General features: G+C 44.8%; 1 protein-coding gene across 1 annotated transcript in view; it reads right to left on the reverse strand.

The window, feature by feature from the left end:
- Window positions 1–1,580: 1,580 nt before the first annotated feature.
- LOC136627108 (uncharacterized) overlaps window positions 1,581–22,157 on the reverse strand; it is a 248,845-nt gene continuing 228,268 nt past the window's right edge. The window contains exons 2-9 of the mRNA XM_066602045.1: window positions 10,786–10,830; window positions 10,513–10,548; window positions 9,312–9,398; window positions 8,752–8,962; window positions 8,529–8,674; window positions 6,850–6,960; window positions 2,300–2,390; window positions 1,581–1,698 (exon numbers count right to left, since the gene is read on the reverse strand). Of these exons, the coding sequence (XP_066458142.1) occupies window positions 1,688–1,698; window positions 2,300–2,390; window positions 6,850–6,960; window positions 8,529–8,674; window positions 8,752–8,962; window positions 9,312–9,398; window positions 10,513–10,545 (690 nt within the window). The 5' untranslated portion in view covers window positions 10,546–10,548; window positions 10,786–10,830 and the 3' untranslated portion in view covers window positions 1,581–1,687. The remainder of the gene's footprint in view (window positions 1,699–2,299; window positions 2,391–6,849; window positions 6,961–8,528; window positions 8,675–8,751; window positions 8,963–9,311; window positions 9,399–10,512; window positions 10,549–10,785; window positions 10,831–22,157) is intronic.

Genomic DNA, 22,157 nt, shown 5'->3' on the forward strand with positions numbered 1-22,157 from the left:
TTGCCATGATATAAATAGGACCACATTCTGTGGCAGCAGGTATGAAGAAATCCAAGTAGTCTTGAAAGCTTGTGCAGTTTGGTGGCTTTTTTTAAACTGAAAAACCTATCTAACTAGGCTTAAGTCTGTTATTTCCCACTTCCATATAACAGCTTATGATCAGAGTCACAAGCCTAGTTTTAACCAAATAATACACAGTGAATTGAGTCAAAGTACAGTGGTGCCTTGGCTTACGCGTTTAATCCGTTCCGTAACGGAGCTCTTAAGCCAAAACACTCGTATCTTAAGTTGTTTTTCCCCATTGATATGCTATTAATGTGTTCCAGATTAAATGTTGCAATTCATTTCAAATGGGGAAACTACCTACATGGTGGAAAAAGAAAAAATAAACTCAATACTCACCTACCACCAGTGTTCAAGTCCTCATGATGGACTGCGGTGCTGCTGTGTACTCCATGCCGACAAGAGCATTTCTTCCTGCAAGTGGGGCTTGATCGCCCTGCCTCAAGCAGGCTAGTGCTCTTGTTGATCCAGTGCCCCGTCAGCCAATTAAAGCCAGCACTGGGTTAACCAGCCAGAGCACCAGCTTGCTGGAGGCGGGGCATTCAAGCCCAACTTCCAGAAGGAAATGCTCTGTTGGCATGGATGATGAGACAGCCTGCAGCAGTCCAGCATGCCATCGTGAGAGACCCGAATGCCGGTGGTAGGAGTGTATTAGCACCCACTCCCGAGCCAGCTCGTAACCCGAGTTTTTGCTCTTAAATCAGAGCAAAAATTCGGGAGAACGCCTGCTCAGAAGTCAAGAAGCTCACAACTGAAGGTACCACTGTACATTGATTCATTCCCACTTGCAAATAGTCATTGTATTTATACACAGAATGCAAAATGTTTTATTTTGTTTGCCATTGTTCTCTATGGGCATGTAATCAATTCTGTACATACAATTACATTGCGGAGATGGGCAGTAGGCCAGCTCCACAACAGCAAGACTGGTCAAATGCTGTGTGTATGCATACAGTTGTACATGTCCTGTTAGGAGACTTCTTTTAATATTCCTCATAGTTGAACTCTTTGGATAAAGGGATTCCTTTTTAGCTGGAAATTTCCTCCTGGGTGGTCTCTGAGAGAGAAACCTCCTACAATAGTAAGTGCATTTTCTAGATTTGTCTGCACTTTACCCTATTAAGCACCTGAGCCATTCCTTTTTCTAACTATTTGATGCATACAGTCATGTGAGCCTGGCTGTGCAGTTGCCCAAAGCTCACAAGTTGGAGGAAGTCTCCACTTTGCTGTGAAATACCCACAGGGGAAGTAGAGTTTTTGCTACAGAGTTGATGTAGCATCTGCATCCTTTTACTTCCAATGGGAACACATGGTGTAGTGTGCAACACCCAGATTACCAAGAAGCATAACAATTCATTGTTGGGAATTCTGCATGGATTTACCTATTGGAAGGGCGAAGTCTGGCCATACATCCACATTGCTTTTTTTTCTCTTTTTTGAGGGAAAATCCACAAGAAAACTGAGCCACCATGTAAACAAATACATCACTTTGTGCAGTCAGGACAGAAAACATGCTCATTGAAAAAAAGGTTTTATTATGAGAAACGCTGTAGGCTTATAATTGGCAGGTCTTGATGTAGAACAAGGGCCAGAAGGTGTGGTTGTTTCAGGTCCAAGGAAGAAATCAATCTGTTGCTAGAAGAACAACTATATTAGCTCACAATAGTAATGACACACACACACACACACACACACACACACACACACAAACACACACTTTGAAATGAATCAGAACATTACATTTAGGAGGTGATGCAGTAAGCCCTCCATTACTAGATGTACAAATTTGGCAGTGATCTCCCTCCTAATTTAGCATTGATGGCATACTATGGGAAGGAAGGTTCAAGACGTCACCAACTATATGTTGTAGAAGACACCAGAAACAGGTTGTGAATGGGGGCTCCTAACTTCCAGTAGATGGCAGGTGGATTGTGTTAGTTTGTGTCCAAGACCTTCATTCTCAGGTGAGGTATTGCGAGTCATTCAGCAACAGACTTCCATCACTGAAAGTCATGCAAGCTTTGTAAGGGAAGAGAGATTAGAGGCAAGGAGCCGTCTGCTGACAGGTACTGGAAGTATGAGTGCCTTGGAAGGTCAACTCTAGAGAAGTCCTCTACAGCAGACAGTGGGGTAAGTGAGCAGTGTGCATGTGTTGCCTGCAGACATTGCAAGAAGAGCTGTGGCTGGGGCAGATAACACTACGACTGTTATCAAGTTTCAGACTAAAGATTCTCACCTGTGGATGCCAGGTGCCCCAGCTCCTCATCTGGGTTTGGTGCTTTGCCTTCTGATGCACATGGTTGCTCTTCGTTGCATTCTCTATTCTCCTATGAAGTGTAGAACATTATCAATCTTTAGTAATGGGGTGATACAGAAGGAAAAGGGGCTGGAGATATCCACGGTATGGCAAGGTAGAAAGTGAGGGATGCTATACATGTAAACAAATGGTCAGACATTTTTATCTGTGACATGGCAGAATCTGTATGACTGCAGGGGTGGTTGATCATGGCTAGCAGGGATTGCAGTCAATCGGTCAGGGATCATGTTATCAGGCAGAGTACAGAGGGGTTTGTTAAGGGAATGCAGTATGCTTCCCTGAAGAAGTGTGTTTTTAGAGCGTGCCTGAAGTTTTGTGAGTCATGGATTGCCCAGATAGCCTTTGGTAGCGTGTTCTAGAGGACTGGTGCTGCTCTGGAGAAGTCTTGATCACAGAAGAACCCTAATATAATCTTTATTGATATATGTTAAAAACGTTGGGCTTAGAAAAAATCCACAATTTGTGAGGACAAGACATACACAAACAGACAAGACACGTGTGCTCTTCCTTTGCACATTTTGAAAAGGTGGTTCAAAATGGAGTTCAAATTATCATTTCAGATGTACATCAAAAACTGATTTTTATACATATATTATCTCCGTAAGAACCTCCCATAGAAGGTAGATAAAAATAGGAGATCGGAGGGTCTCCAGTATCTAATTTCGAGCCTAGGAAATTTATGGGCTATTGACTGTCACAGTTCAGTACTGGTATAGTATGTTAGTCGAATACTTATTCCCCCTCTAGGTTAATTTACAAGATAGACTACCTCTACTCCTATGGAGCCATTAGCCTATGTAGGCAAACAGGTTATGCCCTAACATTTATTGATGTCAGAATAGTGTTGATGTCAATGTAGTAGAACAGACAGTAGTCCCAGAAATAGAGATCTACTGGTAAAAATGAATACATGGAAAGTGTAATTCCCAAAAGATAATACTTGTGGTTCAATGCATTTCAGTTGGACCTACAACTTTTCAAGAACCAGGTGGTCAGAGGTTTCAGGAATGACCAGGAGGGGGTCTAGTGTGTTGGTACCCACTCGTAGACATTAGGGTGGAGATCTGATATATGTCTCCCTACTCCTAGATAGAGCCATAAGTGACTAATTGATAATGGACATATGTTTTAGCGTCCAAAAAGTTGCTTCGCACGTCTTATATCTTGCGCATGGGTAGATGTTTCAGAGTGCAGTGGAAGTTAGTGTTCAATTCTGATATACATTTCTGATATACATTTAGAGCGTATTACGTTCCCTGCACACACTCACATCTAAAGCTCTCTCCAAACCAATAAGGAAACGGTTAATCTTAGACTAGACCTGCATACCCTGTTACTAGACAACAGAACAGGGTCTAATCTACTTGATATTACATCTAGCCAAGACCTAGGCCAATTAGTATGACCAGATTAGTGCACACTGAGCTAAGCAACGACGAGAAGGGGACAATACCCCAATAGGCTGAATGTAGATAGAAAGTGGTATAGCCTCCAGCCCTCAGGGGCATAACCTGTTTGCCTACATAGGCGAATAGCTCCATAGGAGTAGAGGTAGTCTATCCAGTAAATTAACCTAGAGGGGGAATAAGTATTCGACTAACATACTATACCAGTACTGAACTGCGACAGTCAATACCCCATAAATTTCCTAGGCTCGAAATTAGATACTGGAGACCCTCCAATCTCCTATTTTTATCTACCTTCTGTGGGAGGTTCTTATGGAGATATACATTTATTAAAAAAAAAAGTTTTTGATATAATGTACATCTGAAGTCATTTGAACTCCGTTTGAACCACCTTTTTGTAATATTGTGCAAAGGAAGAGCACATGTGTCTTGTCCTCACAAATTGTGGATTTTTTTAAGCCCAACATTTTTAACGTATATCAATAAAGATTTTAGGGTTCTTATGTGATTAGGGCTTTATAAAGTAGTTCCCTCTGCCCCTGTGATTTCTGGAGAAGTCTTGGAGGCAGGAATGAGAAGTTCGAATTCGAGGGTCACGCAGTCTAGCTTCGTTAGCAGAGCCAAGAGCCTGGCCTTGGATTGAGATGAGGGAGGCAATGTAGGGTGTCTTTGAAGGGCTTTATGGATGAAGGTAGTGAGTTTAAATTGAATTCTGTATTTAATGGGCAGCCAGTGCAGTGACTGGCACAGGGCAGAGGCATCCAAGTAACGGCTGGACAGGAAGAGGAGCATGATTCAGGATGGATTGGAGAGGGTAGAGTCTGCTGCAGGGGAGGCTGATCAGCAATGAGTTGCAGTAATCGAGCCAAGATTGGATGAGGGCAACAAGCATTTTTAGCGTGTCCACTGTGAGAAGATTGGCCCAAACATGTCAGCTGCATCTCAAGGACATCACAAGAATCCAGAGATTAGATGTAGGAGGTAAAGGAGATTGGCATCGAATATGACCCCCAAGGCAGTGGGCATGCTGTCTAGGAGTTATTGTAGCGCCACTCTGAAATGGAGATGTCAGAATGAGGTTTGTTAGTAGAGGGCAAAAATACCAGTAGGTCAGTTTTTCAGAGGTTTAGCTTTAGAGACAGCAGACAGACAGTTGGTGATATTTTGAAGGAAAGGTGCAGAGATGTCACGGGAAGAGGTGTATAGCTGGGTGTTGTCAGCTTAGAGATGGCAAAACTGGATGCCAAAACTCCTGATCATTTGTCCAATAGGGGCTGTGAACATGCAGAAAAGGAGGGAGCTGAGGACAAAGCCGTGGAGGACCCCAACAGCAAGGGGAAGAGGGGAGGTAGTGCCAGCAAAGGAGACACTCAATGAGTGGTCAGATAGGTAAGAGGAAAATCAGGAGAGAGCAGTGTCCTTTAGTCGGATGGAACAAAGCACACTGAGGAGGAGTTTGTGGTCAACAGTATTGAATGCTGCAGAGAGGTTAAGGAGGATCAGTAGGGAGGAATCGATTTGGCTGTCAGGAGGTTGTTTGATATCCTTGTAAGGGCAGTTTGTGGCATGGGGGGGTTAGGTCGAGGAGAAAGTCCTGATAGCTTACAAGGTGGGAGTAAACTAGGCGTTCTAGTAGTTTGGAGATGAAGGGGAGACTAGAGATGAGTTGGTAGTGGAGAGATGGGAGAGGGACGGGAGGAGGTGTGAGGGGAGAGGGTTGCTAGCACAGGTGGTGTGGTGAGCGTAGGAAAGCCATCTGGAAACTTCCTGTTGGTTGGAGTACAGGCAGTGAGCAGGAGCTAGATGCAGTGCTGACAAGACAAGGGCCAAGGCTAGTCCAGGAGTGGGAAGTTATTTTCATCAGTGAACATCATTAAAGGGGTTGTCTCGCGAAATCAAGTGGGGGTATACACTTCTGTATGGCCATATTAATGCACTTTGTAATATACATCGTGCATTAAATATGAGCCACACAGAAGTTATTCACTTACCTGCTCCGTTGCTAGCGTCCTCGTCTCCAGGGTTCCGTCTAAATTCGCTGGCAGCTTGCTTTTTTAGACGCGCTTGCGCAGTCCGTTCTTCTCCTTTCAGCACGAGCCGCTTCAGTGTGCTCCCCGCTACAGCTCTTCTGCGCATGCGCAGACGAGCTGTCACTGCTCGGGAGCGCGCTGGAGCAGCCATTCTGTACCATCCTCTGTTAGAGGAAGGTGCAGAGCTGCCGAGCTGTCCGGAGAAGCCGCCCAGCTGTCCCGCCGTCCAGCTGTCCCGCCGTCCTGGTAAGTGATGGTCCGGGGGGGCTGCCGCTGCGCTGGGGGCGGGCTGCGCCGGGGGGGGGGCTGCCGCTGCGATGGGGGGGCTGCCGCTGCGATGGGGGGGCTGTCGCTGCGATGGGGGGGCTGCCGCTGTGCCGGGGGGGCTGTCGCTGCGATGGGGGGGCTGTCGCTGCGATGGGGGGGGGCTGTCGCTGCGATGGGGGGCTGTCGCTGCGATGGGGGGGGCTGTCGCTGCGATGGGGGGGCTGCCGCTGCGATGGGGGGGGCTGCGCCGGTTACCTGCTGCCTGGCGGTGGGTGACTGGTCGGCCGTGTTCACTCCAAGGGGCCGGTCGGCGGCTGCGGGGCGTCTGGTTGTCAGGGAGACACAGCTGGTAGCGTGCACGTCGGGCTGCAGCAAGCGATGGGAAAAGAGCTGGCGGCCATCTTGGGAAAATTTTTATAAGTTGCTGAAACGCTGGAACGGTAAGTACAAACCAGCTAGAAAAGTCATTTACAGGGGGGCTTAGTAATGTATGCTTAATTAGGGGAACTGGGCAATAAAAAAAATCCACTCCTGCCTCGAGACATCTCCTTTAAGGACACTTGTTACTTGGATTCTTTTATACATATTTTGCACAGAAACAGTCATTACTCAGTCTGATCACAAGAATGACAGCCAGCAAGCCCTACTGGCAGCAGTGAAGTAGAAAGCCTGCAAGAATGTAAGGAAACCCACAGACATGAGATGTGACAAGTCATCTACAAGCAGGAGTCAAACCCCATAAGGAAGCAATATGGAGGCGCCTCACCTGTACGCTCTCTTTCAGCATCACGATGCCGTCTCGCTCTTCTACTTCCAGATCACTTTCAGTGTCATTCTTGGACTTATTTTCTTCACTATCCGACTCAGAATTACTGGGCTGGAAAACAGGAACATAGAGTACAAGCGCCATTTAGTGTTTGTTCATTGAAATCTGATGCAGAGTCTGTAGCCAGAAGTCATAGCAGACTTCCATGGCCAAGCTGTGGGGCCGCATGCAGATCCTCCACGGTTGGGAAAACCCACATGTAGAAGGAAGCCAAGACAGCACAGTGAGGATGTGAGTTGATGACCTTTTGGTTTCCTTCAGGGCAAAGAGCATGAAGTGTAGTGCCTCTGCGTAATGGAAGACACAGGGATGGAGACTATACTGTCTGGTTAGCAATCTCCCCTATGGTGTAGTCTACTATCTACCTTTGGCATGGAGGGAACCATCTCTGGTGCCACACAAACCAGTCTTCTAGAGTAGTGAGCCCATAATAAATTGAAACAGAAGACCTTCACTTTTAATGCTTTGCTCAGTTTACCTTCTGTGTTTCTCCCCCCATACACTGCAACAAAAATAGACCTCAGGGCCTTTTTTTCTTTTGAACTGGAAACAAAAGTGTATCCATTAGGTTACATAGCAGTCAGAAAAATAGCAATCCGTTATGTTTTTTCCATCCGGTATTAGGCTTCATCCCCGAGCATGCCCGGAGGACAGGAGATGTGAGAATGGGAAGATAAGACGCACCGTGGTCAGAGAGCATTTTGCTCATTTGTTTAGTTTCTTTTGTAAAGCAGTAGCCATAAAGAAAATAAATAAAGTGCAAATGTGAACTCAGCCCAACTGCCAGATCTGCTCCTCTGGGCGGCTAGGGTGTCTGGTACAAAGTGTACTACTTCAGCCTGCTAAGACGTTCCTGTCCTCTATGGAGGAGCATTTCCATCCCCCAGTGGCTCGTTATGACTGAGACGCAAGAACTATCTGTATTGTGATCTGCTTGGGTTTTAATCCTTGTGGGCTTCACTACTAACTTCTCAGTGTTAGGTCTTACGTTAGTCATTTCAGTTTGTTCATCCTTGGTGACTATAGGTTTAATTGGTGTAAAGTTAAAGGGGTTGTCCCGTGAGAGCAAGTGGTGTTAAGCACTTCTGTATGGCCATATTAATGCACTTTGTAATATACATCGTGCATTAAATATTGGCCATACAGAAGTTATTCACTTACTCCTCCGGTGCTGGCGTCCCTGTCTCCATGGCGTCGACTAAAGCTGCCTTCTGCCGGGATTAGACTCGCTTGTGCTGTCTCTTCTGTCCGGCTCCGGCGTGCTCGTGCTGCAGAGGTCTTCTGCACATGTGAGCACACCAGAGCCAGACAGAAGAAAGCAGACAGCGCAAGCGAGTCTAATCCCAGCAGAAGGCAGCTTTAGTCGACGCCATGGAGACAGGGACGCCAGCACCGGAGGAGTAAGTGTATAACTTCTGTATGGCCAATATTTAATGCACGATGTATATTACAAAGTGCATTAATATGGCCATACAGAAGTGCTTAACACCACTTGCTCTCACGGGACAACCCCTTTAAGCGATAGCCAAGTGCACTTTACAACCTATTTCTATGTTATTGATAGAAAAGAAAAGGCTGTTTCTATATCCAAAGTATTAGACAAAAGGAACAACTTGTACCTCATAAGTAGCATCACCATCTTCATCTTCATCTGGAAGATCTTCAGTCATGAATGTTACCCAGCTGTGCTGTTCTTCAATGTCCAAGTCATCCTGTTTTCGTTTGCTGCCTTTTCCACATGGCTTTAGAGGAGACTTTTTGATGTCTGCAAGCAGCAATATCATTTACTGCACATCTCACCATCGCCGGCGCAGAGGTTTTACAAGTGCAGTCATAGCTTACCATCAGTAGAGGTTTTCCCGATGTCTTCTACAGTGCGGTAGCCCAACGCACCCTGCATTTTGTTGGGAGCAATAAAAAGAATGAGCCTGGCCAAGCGTCCTAGCCTCTTCTTGCCGCTCACGAAGCGTCGTTTCCTTGGGGATATTTGATCAGCACATGCCATGTTCTCCACCTCTTGTGGAAGGCCAGCAAGCATCTTAAGACTCTTAAGCTAATAAAAAGAATAGCACGTTATACAAATCATATCCCACATGGCATTCCAAGTAAATGTACAGACTCACGCAGTTTTAATTAACTAGGCTCAAACTTCTACATTTCATTGCTGGCATTTAGGTTCTCTGAACTAGCGCTGCAGATCTGAGACGAGTTATAGAACTGTCTGCTTGCAGAACCCCCAGAGCTCACAGCGTACAACCTCTACACTGAGCGCCATAGTAAACTGTACTCTGCAGACTAGGGTGGCAGGGTTGTAGACAGTGATACATACTAAGAAATTAGCACAAGATTGGAGCTATAGCTACACATCTTAGGACAGCTTCACTTTAAAGTAGCTTTTTTACCACATATTTGAGAGGGCAGATGCAAAAAATTCTTGAAAGGAGCAACTTGAGCCATCCAGAATTCTGAACATGTGTGAGACTCTTGACCTATAGGAGACAAACGTGAAAACATACAATGAAAGCTTGTGGCTTGGGGGCAGAGATACCATATATACAACTTGCAGTTACCCAGGGGCCCAGCATGCAAGGGCAGACACCACTCAATAGCAGATTCCAATTATCTATAGGACTTCATGTAGTAGACTGAACTAATAGCCTTCATTGCATCCATCAGTTATTGGTGGTGTTAGAGGATTATCTATGAAGTCACTATTCTTGTGGCATCTGTAACATGTAATAACATTGACAGGACGATCAATCATTTCAGCAGCCATCAAGAAGAGTGCTACTACATTCCACCATAAAACACAGACAGAGCTCTGCCAATTGTGGTCAGCCCCATGCCTTATGACACCATTTGTCCGACTGCAAATCAGCAGAGCTCTGCCTGTGTCTTGTTGCAGAGATATGCTGCAGCGAACTACCTGAAGAGCTATAGGCCAGGTAAGTCTCATACTACTTAGGGATCGTGCCCAGAGTGTCACGGAGTTCTGCCACGGATTTCTACAGTCTCCATTAAAACATTAGTGGAGACCTCCTGCTGCGGAAATCCACGGTGAAATAGAATATGCCATGAATTTTTTCTAGCATCAGAATTCTGCATGTGAGCATTGGCAGCAGGAAATGCCATTAGGGTCAATAGAACGTAGCCTAAGGCTGCCTGTCCACTGGCGAATTTTCATTACGTTACCCACAGCAATAATCCAGCCACGGGGAACTCAGTGAGTGCTTTCCATAGCGTTGCTATGGAAAGTGCAGCTCCCCTGTCCACAAGCAGAGAATCAAAGTGATTCTCTGCTCGCGGCAAGTTGCAGCATGCTGCGATTTGCCGTGGTGAGCCCATCTGTCATATAGGCTCAGAGCGGAGAACCATCACCTGTCTCCTGCTCCCCAGCGGGATATCAGTACGCCTGTGGACAGGCAGCCTAATGCATTGGGATCCATTCCTAATTTTCAACAGCCATCAGATAGTACAACATGTAAGATTACTAATGCCTATTGTAACGGGATAGTCTACAAGTGCAGTTCTTTGTGAGCAGCTAGAATACATGGGTTTTGCAATTATAGTTTACAATTATAATCCTACATGATAATTATCTACCTCTGGGGCCGCTTCTCCTGTGCCTTCATTCATTTCCTTGGTAAAGATAAAGTTTGTCAGAAACAGGAAAGTTTAAGATCGCACAGCAGGAAAGATTTAGGCTAATGTAACCCCACCCCTGAGGAAGCAGACACTTGTCCTGCGCCAGATGGTCACCCTGCCCCAGAGCCCCATTCATGAGACATGTGGCCATTTGTTGCAGCGCTGCACACCCTTACAAGCACCATAAAGTATTGCACATTGTAGAGGTGGATATAAAGCCCAGTGGTTTACCTTTGCATCTTCAGCACACACATTCCTGATGCCATCATTGGGTTGCTTCAAAAATAGGAGGGAGAACATTACTATTCAAAGAGCTTTGCTTTCAAACCCAGTCAGACCAAAATATTGCTAGGCTAATGGGAAATATGCCATCTACATAAAGTCATAGAATTGGTCCCCCTTCATTATAGTTCAGCTACAATTTGTTTAGCAGCTTTGTAAAAATGCTATTTTTTTCATCATGTTCATCAGTTATCTAAACTTTATATACTTGCTCAAAGGAATTCTTCCTCTAGAATGCATTCTGGAACTGAAAGTACAATACGTGGCAAAGGTATACAAGTTCAACATCAACCCGTATTACATAAACTAAGTTCTGGTGCCATTAGTGGATGTGACAGGGGCCGGTCATGTGTTTGTTATACTAAGCAGCTCCCTGCTGTGCCCACCGCTAAAGATTACCCAGGGCACTTTGACAGTGTTGCGCACAATCTCCAGCAGTCAGCACCACAGGAACCAGGGGGCCGTTGACGACAAGATACATCACCCCACTCCCTGTCACATCCACTTAGTTTATAGTGCTATGGGGACATTACAGGCTCTCTTCAAGGGTTGGGGGCATAAAGGCGCACTATTAAGACCAAGGCCATGAAGTAAGCACAATTATAGACTAGGGGCATAAAAGGGGAATTATTACTGAATGGGGAAAAAAAAACAGTTATTACTGAGTGGGAACATAAGATGCAGTACATTTACTGTGTGAGGTGCATTAAAAGCAGCCCTTTCTGTGCAGGGCCTACACAGGACACAGTGGTTAGCATTACTAGCTTTTAGGACAACGCAGATGGGAAGATTGCATAGATATGTGGATAATGTAAGGAGTGTAAAAGTGAGGAGCCAAAAGATGTCTGGTGTCAAGTTCTGCAGAGGGAAGTCATGGCCAGGAGAAGTCAGCATGGCAGCCTGGCAAAGGAAGAACGTGACTCACCAGTCAGAGTACATCACCTGTGATCACCGTATAACAGTACTGTAATCACTTGTGTGTCTGCCGAGTATCAGTGTAGAGCCGGTGTTTACTGCTATATGGGCATAGTATGTACAAGGACTGCAGACTGTTTTCCTCTGGACGGGATGACGGCGGTGATGTAACGGGCAACGCAGAGCCAGGAAAGAATTTTGCGCAAGCCTGCTGTAACACTTAGCTGCGTAATAATTAGGACTACTACCCCCAGCAGAGACGCAGTAAACTGTACACGGTCACAGGCAGCCCAAAGATAGTATTTTTCCCAAATTTGTTTGAAAAAGCCCACTGCCTATATAGACAGTATATCTCTTTCCCTGCCTCACCAGTACTGGCCCTATACTATGTACAAGGACTGCAGACTGAGGACACAATGCTCTGCACGCCCGATATACAAAAAAAAAAAAGTGCAACACTGCTCACAGCAGCCTTAACAGTACTGCACACGGTCAGATGTGGCCCTAAGAAGGACCGTTGGGGTTTTTTAAGCCTAAAATAACTCCTAACGCTCTCCCTATAGCAGCAGCAGCATCAGCAGCACTGTCCCTGATCTCTGTCAGAATGCATCTGTGGCGAGCCGCGGGCGGGGCCGATTTATATACTCGGGTGACACCTGATCTCCCCAGCCACTTACTGCAGGGGGGTGGTATAGGGCTTGAACGTCGCAGGAGGAAGTTGTAATGCCTTCCCTGTCTTTCTATTGGCCAGAAAAGCGCGCTAATGTCTCAGAGATGAAAGTGAAAGTAACTCGTCTCGAGTAACGAGCATTTCGAACACACTAATACTCGAACGAGCATCAAGCTCGGACGAGTACGTTCGCTCATCTCTAGTCATAATGTCACCAATATGTCAGCATGTACACCAGCCAACCTGAGCATTTATTCCACCTGCATAATACTGTATAGGCCCCATCATCCTGATCTGACGAGAAGACTTGGACCCCACAAGACATTTGGTCACTCAGATCCTTAAAGTTGCCCATTTTACCTGCTTCCAAAACATCAACCGCCTGTTCACCTTCTACTTATATGTGCCCCCTGTAAGACGTGTCATTGTCACCAAATGAAGGTTATTTATTTCGCTGCGCAGTAGTTTTAATGTTACGGCCTAAGAGTGTATATGGAGTGCCGACGAGCTGTCTGTCTTCTCTGCGTCTATAGCCACAGCTGGAGTCGGCCCTAATGTGATGGATACTGGAAGACGATGGCTATATGCTCACATAACTGAAGCATGAACATAAAATACACTGCTCAGAAACAATATGACCTTAATTCATCGCTAGGTATTGCATTATACTCCACCCCTTCATTACGAGCCTGGAGTGACACATCTCACTGAGTGCAGCTAATGAGTAAAAGGCTGTAAGAGCACTCGTCAGGCTGCTTCTACATTCAGTTTTTTTCATAAATTTTTTTGTGTAATAGCCGTCTGCAGAAATCCTCATAAAATCCAGACTTAACGCTATTATACATCAAGCTCTTTTCTGCATCATTAGATATTTCCTTCATATGCAGAGCAAGGAGCATTTGCAATTCTAAGACACTGATGTGGTCAATGCATATCTGTGCCTGCGGAGGATCTGCTTTGTCCAGCCCTCACTCATTGGTGGGGGTTTTGCGATGTGCCATGCCAGAAGGTCATCCAATGTCATCCAGTCTGGCGTGAAGAGAACAGGAGCAGAATCTTTAAATGGCTCCATAATGAGTCCGTCAGCGATACTAAACATTGTGTGCTTAGCCAGTACGGAGCCAACTGTATCAACTGCAGGTTTATTCAGAAAAGTAGGACTTTACTGCGCAAAACCATGTTCCAATGAGACAAGGATTGCAAATATTTCCCCGTGATTGTTCCTTCTTTAGACACATATTTTACACATTTTCGTTCTCACTAATATTAAATTTGTCAGCACAACATTTTAATAATCTGGTATTTATTTGCATCTGGCTGTTTCCTAGCTTTGCTGGTTAATGGTTACTAAAGCTTTGTCAGCTCCGCTGAACCAGGAAGGACCTACCTCAACCGCCAGAGGGTGAAAGTCTGGACACCAAGCAGCTAATTAGGCACCAGGGAAAGCCCTGTCTGTGAAGTTGTCTTTCTCGTGTGCTAGGGTGGAAGTTAACAATGCATGAAAATTGCAGTCCATACGTATACCACATCTGGGGCTTGTATATGCTACACTGAAGCTGGACTCACACTCACACTGTAATAATTTGATGCGTGCTGTGCGCAAGAGTCACGCACACAAGCATGCAGGAAGTACGCAATGACAGGCAATCGTCAAGCACTATCTTGGTGTGTATGCATGTAATGTGCAACAAGCGGGAAGAAACCTGCACTCTGAGCAGTTTCTAAGCGGTTGCTGAGGAGCCATGTCATGATGTACAGGGCGTTCTATGTAATCTTGCGCACAGATGAAGATGAACAACAGGATATGGACAACTAATGGACCTAGGTAAACGTGATGTCAGTGCCTAACTTAAAAGATCTCGGTAGCAAAAGACTAAAATGTATTTGAGTAAACTATGGCAGTCTGCAAATATTTTAGACAATAGAACCTGCATAAATATGATTTAAATAGAGATGAGCAAGCATACTCGATAAGGGCAATTGCTCGATCGAGCATTGCCCTTAGCGAGTACCTGCCCGCTCGGGAGCAAAGATTCGGCTGCCGGCGGCAAGCGGGGAGCGGTGGGGGAGAGCGGGGAGGAGCGGAGGGGAAATCTTTCTCTCCCTCTCTTCCCCCGCTCCCCCCTGCTCATGGCCGCAACTCACCTGTCACCCGCGCCGGCACCCGAACCTTTGCTCCCGAGCGGGGAGATACTCGTTAAGGACAATGCTCGATCGAGCAATTGTCCTTAGCGAGTATGCTCGCTCATCTCTAGATTTAAACCTTGATACACAGTTAGATAAGCCCTGGGCAGGCAACACCTGAAATATGGGGAAGCTATAGCGACTGATGAGAAATGAGAAAACCCCTATCACCCGAGTAAATTGTCAACCATAAAACATGAGCTAAGATTCTCTAGTACTCACTCCATGGGATCCTCCGGAGAATCTGAGGTCTTTGCAGCCTGCGATGCTGCAACTGGGTTGACCGTTTGGTGGACGCATGGCTTGAAAAGATTTCAGGTCTTGAAGACAAACATAGGCTTCTCTCAGCATCATGGATAATTGATCAGCCGCACAAAGGGTTCTTAAAGTAATCAGTAAACTTCTCTTGTTACAGGGCAAGGAACAGGGAGCCCGTGAGATAGCTTCACCTGCCTGCCGGCATTCTCCGCCCTCCTTCTGCCTCTTTGTGTCTAGCTCTCTTTCCACTGACTCCTGCACTCCACTGACTGCCTCTATCCCCCCTCTCCTCTCAGGGAACTTGTTTTTACCTAGACTATGGTTAGCTCTGGCCCTCAACAATTTAAAGGGATCTTCTTTCCTCTGCTGGGTCACGTGATATCCTTGTCACCGAAGGTCCTTCAACTACATACCAAGATTCTGACAGGTCTTTCAGCAATTGCTTTACAGTGAAATGACTAAATTAAATTAACTATTTAGTTTCCTATCCTGACTCCATCTTCTTATTAAACAAAATCCAGCATCGCTACCCTCTGCTAATGGACCTGTAATTAGAACAGTTACTCTGGACTTGCAGTTAAGTACTTTTATACTGCAGTGTCACACTCCAGGTTACTACATGTGCACAGAATATGCGCCAAGATAGAACATGCTGAAATTTTTTTTGCACTTGTATTTTGTGCAATTCATGTGAGAAGCAACATGCCAGTTTATGGGAGATTAGTATAGCATACTACATGCGTAAAACCTGCACACATGATACGCTGTGACCAAACACTTGTGCGAGGCAGGGAAAATAAACCACAGCCAGTTCTGGTGCCCTGTTGTGTTTTACACCAGCAGTCATCCATTCTTGTCAATAGATAAAACAAATAGCTAATTTAAAAAAAATCACAAAAATTGCATTTTTTAAAATTAGAATACAACCATAGCTGTCCGAAGGCTACCTCATCAGATTGCACCCCTTCCAGCAGCCACACTGAACCATAATATGATATTCCAATCTGAAATACTGAAAAACAATGGACCTTCATTTCAGCATAACTTTATATGTTCTTATGTTAACACAGTGATTTTTCTTCATTAGTTGATGTGAATGATGGCGTCTTCTCAGGCAGATCGTCGTTATGTCAGTCGAACAAAGCACTTGCGTCACTACCACAGATTTCAATCAACTCCACCAGACCAAACCTCCCGTTACCCAAAAGGCAGTTGCCAAACATCTTTCCAAATTCTGAGGAACTGGATCTGTTGCTGATAAACCAAAGTTTGGACCTCATTCAGCAAGAGTCCACAACATGGCAATCGTCCTCTGTCTCAGGAATGTGGAGTAGCTCTCCAACCACCATTTTGTGGCATATGCTGCAATACCTGATGGAGGACAACCAAGACCATCAGATAGGATTTGCAGGATGTCTGACACTGGAAATCTGTCAGGTTGTGCTGCTGGGATTTGTTGTTCTATATGGGTTTCCAGCAGCACACCTTCACAGGTGAGTGATAATTGAGCAGGCTGAGTGTGGATTTCTCCAGCCAGCCAATCCCCCTGGTCTACCGTACATAAATAACAGCTTCTCTGGCTAGAGAATGCTGGGTTTCCCTTCACTCTAGTGTTTTGCTTGCATATTTGTTCTGTGTTGTATGTGAACAGTGATGTGTCCTTAGGTCCCAACATGCTTAGGTTCCTTTCAGGATGATCGCCCCGCATGCGGGCAGGTTTCACGTGGAAGTTGTCTTGTGACGGTGGACACCCACTGGCGTTTTTTTCTCCACTGCGCTGCGAGAGTAAGTGAAAAGTCTCACAGCGCAGTGCGAGAAAAACGCTGGCAGATCGCTGGAACATCGCCAGTCTTTTCAATGGGGCCAGCGGCAGCAGCGCTAGCCCCATTGAAAAGATAGGGAGAATGCCGCGGACTTCTGCCACAGCTGTCACAGCTGTGGCAGGAGTTTCCTTCATCCCAGCGGATTGACTATTAGGAGGGAAGCAAGTTTATAAACTGGAACGACACACACAAGAGCAATGGAAGGATGTCATTTGCATAGACCACAATAAATAGTTTTTTACTGAATATTGTTTCATTAACAGAAATATTTCTTTTTTTAAATTCGGTTTTTTTATTAACATGTGCATTGCAAAATACAGATTACAGATGAATAATAAGAACATTGTTAGATATATGGTATACATATGTAATTTGTTATGAATAAATCAATGCTGCCTCATTGCTGTATTTCTTGAGTTGTATGAACAGTTTCAACAGTAAACTTTTAACTTTTTAAACAACTTTGCTCTGTTTTGTTCTTATTTCGATAAAGGTAGAATGCAGGACTGTAGGCGCTTCTCATTAAGGGAGAGGAGTGTAAGAAAGGGAAAAGAAAAAGAAGGGGGAGAGGGGGGGTAGGGAGGGTTTGTGGTTGGTTAAGGGGTGACGGGGAATGGTTTGTGTGGTGGGGGTTCAGGGTTCACTCCATTGACAGGGTAGAGTGGGCGTCCAACCAGTTCCCCCATATTTTGTGAAATTTGGCTGGGCAGCCTCGGTTTTGGTAAATCATTTTTTCGTAGGAGATGACGGTGTTCACCAGCTGGATCCAGTGTGGGACCGAAGGGACCTCAATGGCCATCCATCTCATGGCTATTACTTTTCGTGCCAGGAATAATGCTTTTTCAAGAAAGATGCGGGTGTGGTGTGGCCACATCTCCTCTTCCAGCAGGCCGAACAATGCTACTTTGGGGTCTAGGTCAACAGCTAATGGAGACGGTAATAGTGAATTTATAAGGTCGGTTATTTTTGACCAATAGTCGTTGACTGGTGGGCATTCCCAAATTAAATGCCAGAAGTTCGCCTCTGGTTGGCGGCATCTGTGACAGGAGCTTGAGGATGTATTGCCCATTTGGTGTAGACGACTGGGGGTGAGATAGGCTTGGTGGATTATGTATAGCTGAATTAATTTATTGTTTATAGCCGGGGAAACTGACAGGTGGGATTCAGAGATGTCCTGCCATTCCTCAGGTGTAAGAGATGGGATGGCTTGTTTCCATTTGTCGTATACTGGAGGTGGGTTGGGGTCTATTTTGGCCGAGAGAAGGTGCGTGTATAGGGCAGAGATTAGTCCCTTAGGTCCTTGGGGCTTGAGAATACCGATTGTGGGGAATTTGGATATGCGGGTTGAAGTGGGCAGGAATTGGGAATTTAATGCGTGTCTTAGCTGGAAATACCTGAACAGCTGAAGCTGCGGAGATTGTAGCCTGTCGCGTAATTGTGTGAATGTAGGGAGTGTTTCTTCTGTATATATGTCACCCAGTGTGTGTACTCCCTGAGCCATCCAATATTGTGGGTCTGGGACTGAGTGTAGTGCAGTAAGACCCGGGTTATCCCAAAGAGGGAGCTCGGGTATTGTGTTTTTGTATTGCTGTAACGTCTTTACTTCCCTCCATACGCCAAGAGCTAATTTATGGAGCGGGACTGTGTCGGCGGGGTTGGTGCACTCTGGAAATTCTAGAAAATTTAGAAGATTATTGCCTTTTACTTGTTTTGCAAGCTGTTTATCTGCTATAGGTAGTTCCTTGTCCAGTACCCAAGCTCGTATGTTTCTCAGTTGTCCTGCCAGATAGTAGAGTCGAAGGTCCGGGAGGGCCATTCCTGCTTGTTCTTTGGGCCTTTGTAATGTGGTCAGGCCTAGCTTGGAGCGGGAGGAGTTCCATATAAATGTAATAATAAGAGAATTTAAGGATTGGAAATAGCGCTTGGGGACTCGTACCGCTATGTGTTGCAGTGTGTATAAACATTTGGGCTGGATAGTCATTTTAATGAGATTTATGCGTCCGGCTACAGAGAGCGGTAGCTTGGCCCATCTCTTCAGTTTGTGTTTGACATTGTCTAGAAGTGGGGTTATGTTTTCTGCTATGGCGTTGTTATGGTCGTGTGACATGAATATCCCTAGATATTTAAATGATGAGACAGGTTTTAATCCATACCTGGTGACGCAGGGGTCATTTTTTGGGTTGAGGTCGGTGTAGAGGAGTGTTGATTTGGACCAATTGACATATAGTCCCGAAAAGTAGGAGAATCTGTCTATGTGAACCATAGCTTGGGAGACGGAGTGTATTGGGTCCGATAGGAAGAGTATTGTGTCATCCGCATACATTCCCACTTTACTTTCGAGGTCTGCCCATTTAATGCCCTTCACTTCGGGGGTGCTTCTCAGGCGGATCGCTATAGCTTCAATGGCTATGGCGAACAGGGCCGGGTACAGGGGACATCCCTGTCGGGTGCCTCTTGCCAGTTGAAATTCAGTCGACGGGATGCCATTTACGATTACGTTTGCGCTCGGGGATTTATATATGATTTTAATCCATTGTTGAAATATAGGTCCAAATCCAAACCGGACCAGACAGGCCTCCAAAAAGACCCACTCCAGCGAGTCAAAAGCCTTTGCCATGTCTAATGAGACCAGAGGCCAGGGCATGTTGTATTGCTTTCCTAGCTCCATAGCCGTTTGGACTCTGCGGATATTTATCGTCGTGGACTTCCCTGGCATGAATCCCGTCTGGTCCGGGTGAATAATGGAGAGGATTACCCGATTCAGCCTGGTAGCCAGGATTTTAGTTAAGATCTTATAGTCTGTGTTTACCAATGAAATTGGGCGATAGGAACTACAGTCTACAGGGTCCTTCGCGGGTTTCAGTATCACCACTATGGAGGCTTTATAGAATGAGGGCAGGAGTGATTTATCTGTTTGGGCCTGGTTCAGTGTTTCCAATAATAGCGGGGCTAATTGTTCGCTATATTTGCGGTACGTCTCTATCGGGAGGCCGTCAGGGCCGGGTGACTTGTTGAGGGCCATGTCCTGAATTGTCTGTTGAATCTCTTCTAATGTGATTGGGGCTTCCAGGAGCTCAACCTGTTCCGCAGAGAGGGTTGGGAAGTTTAAGTCCTCTAGGTAACTTAGAATGTCTGTCAGGGTGTTCTGGGAGGGGGAGCTATATAGGTTAGTATAAAATTCCCTAAAACAATTTGTAATGGATACGGCATCGGTCAGCTCCGTTCCGTGTTGGTTCCTAATTTTAAGGACCGTGTTAGTGTTATTTTCGCATCTAATGAGGTTAGCAAGTAAGTGGCTGGACTGGTTTCCCAATTCAAAATAATGTTGTTTGGTAAAAAATAATTTACGCTTAGTTTTGGCATGTATCTGGTGTTTGTGGAGGCGGAGCAGACCGAGCCAGGCAATTTGGTTGGCGTCTGTAGGGTTAGTTATATATGTTTTTTCGGCCTCCATTGTCTGATCTTCCAGCTCTTTGTCGGTTTGGAATGTCGACTTTTTAATATGTGAAATAGCTGACTTAAGAAACCCTCTAATGTAAGCTTTGAGAGTGTCCCATTTCAGGGCAGGGTGAGTATTGTCGTTGTGGGCATCTAAAAATAGGGATATATGAAAGGGTGTTTGATCATCTGATCCGATCAGCTTCAGCCAGAATGGGTGGAGTCTCCAGGTAGGGACTATGTTTTGTTGGGGAAATTTCAATGTTAGTAATATAGGGCTGTGGTCGGATATGCCTCTTGGGCAGTGAGTAATGTTAGAGAGGGACAATGCTAGTTCTGCGGAGCTAAATACATAATCTATCCTCGTCAGCGCGTTATAGCCCGGGGAATGACAAGTAAACTCCCGTGTATCGTTGTGTTGGTACCGCCAAAGGTCGATCCAGCCGACACTTTCGATTAATTGCTTCAGGGAGGAGCTTGGAGTTGGGGCTATGTTGGGAGATGTGTGAAATCTGTCTATGTTGGGGTCCATTACCTTATTGAAGTCGCCCATACATATTACCCCTGCCAGTGGGTATTGATGTGCGTATGTTATAGCGGTTTGGAGAAGATGGAGGTTGCTGTGTAGGGGGTTGTAAATAGACAGGATCACATATGGTTTGGAATCTATTTCGCCATATATAAATATGAATCTCCCCTCGGGATCTCTGCGGACATTAATAGGGTTCCAGCGTAGCGCAATCCAATTGCAGGAATACAGCTTATTGTGGAAAAACTTGCTTTTTATTTTCTTTATGGTGCTTGAATAATACAGAGAACGCGTTTCGGTTATGAAACCTTGTTCACCTCTGACTAACAAAGCCATTATGCAAACCTTAAAAAGGTTTAGTGAAAATAAGTGAATTAAAAACATATGTGCAATTAACCCATGGCAGTCTATTATTTCAATTACCAAAACCTGTCCATCCTGCAGGAACTTGTCTTGGATGTTATATATATGCATAATATATTAAATGATATATAGAAACGAACTTTCATATATTATATGCTCCACTCAATAATATAAAATGTGAAATCTATACATCATCGTTGCAAAAGCAAAAAAACCCTTTTTTCTCCAACCAATATGAATTCAGAAGCAGACCAGAGACTGGCCAAATTAGCTGAACTATTTGGCTCCACAACAGGCAATGTTCCTAGAAATAGTAATGTGGAACAGCTTCTATTTGAGTTGGAGAAGGCAAGAAAAAAAGAAACTAAAATTTGGTGGGATATGAATAGTTTGGATAAATATATACAACTTAATATGATACCAAGAGGTTTAAGATTGAAAAAAGAACCTACATTTGAATATTCCACCGAGTTTAAAGAAAAATGGCATGATATTATCTGAATGTTCCATCAAATTAATGCAGTTAATAGTAAAATATGAAGCAGAAAAATTGAAGCAACTAGAAATTGACATAAAAAGTATAGAAGAATCTTTGATGAAAATGGTTGAAACGGAGGAATGGTGCCATATGGATAAAAAATTAAAAAATAACATCACAAAGATGGAAGAGAATATTATGTACACAAAAAGAAACAAGTTGGAAAGGGACAGAAAAGATTATGATACAAATAATGTTTATAATTGGACCAATAAACGCATGTATAGAGGAGAATTCAGACCTATACTAAAACGTAATAACAGAGACAGAAAAAGAAAATACAATAAAGTCACTTTTTCCACAACTGATACTGAAGGACATACCACAGAAAGAGATTCGTCCAGCTGTAGCATGTCTAGTCCAGAACCAGGTGTATCTGGTATGAGTATGAGAAAGAAAATGCAAAAAAACGAGGCAACTTTAAACAAAAGATATCCCAGCAGGAATCGGAGAATGTGAATAAAAATGTTATTGTTCTAACACCATTTATTATTTCAGAACAACAAATATGTCTCTTAAACAAAGGTTTAAGTTTTTCTCCGGAAAATGACTTTTCCTTATTTGACACACTATTGGATGTAAACAGGTTCATCAGATCCTTGA

Source organism: Eleutherodactylus coqui, chromosome 5 (genome assembly GCF_035609145.1).
Source record: "Eleutherodactylus coqui strain aEleCoq1 chromosome 5, aEleCoq1.hap1, whole genome shotgun sequence".
Lineage (NCBI taxonomy): Eukaryota > Metazoa > Chordata > Amphibia > Anura > Eleutherodactylidae > Eleutherodactylus > Eleutherodactylus coqui.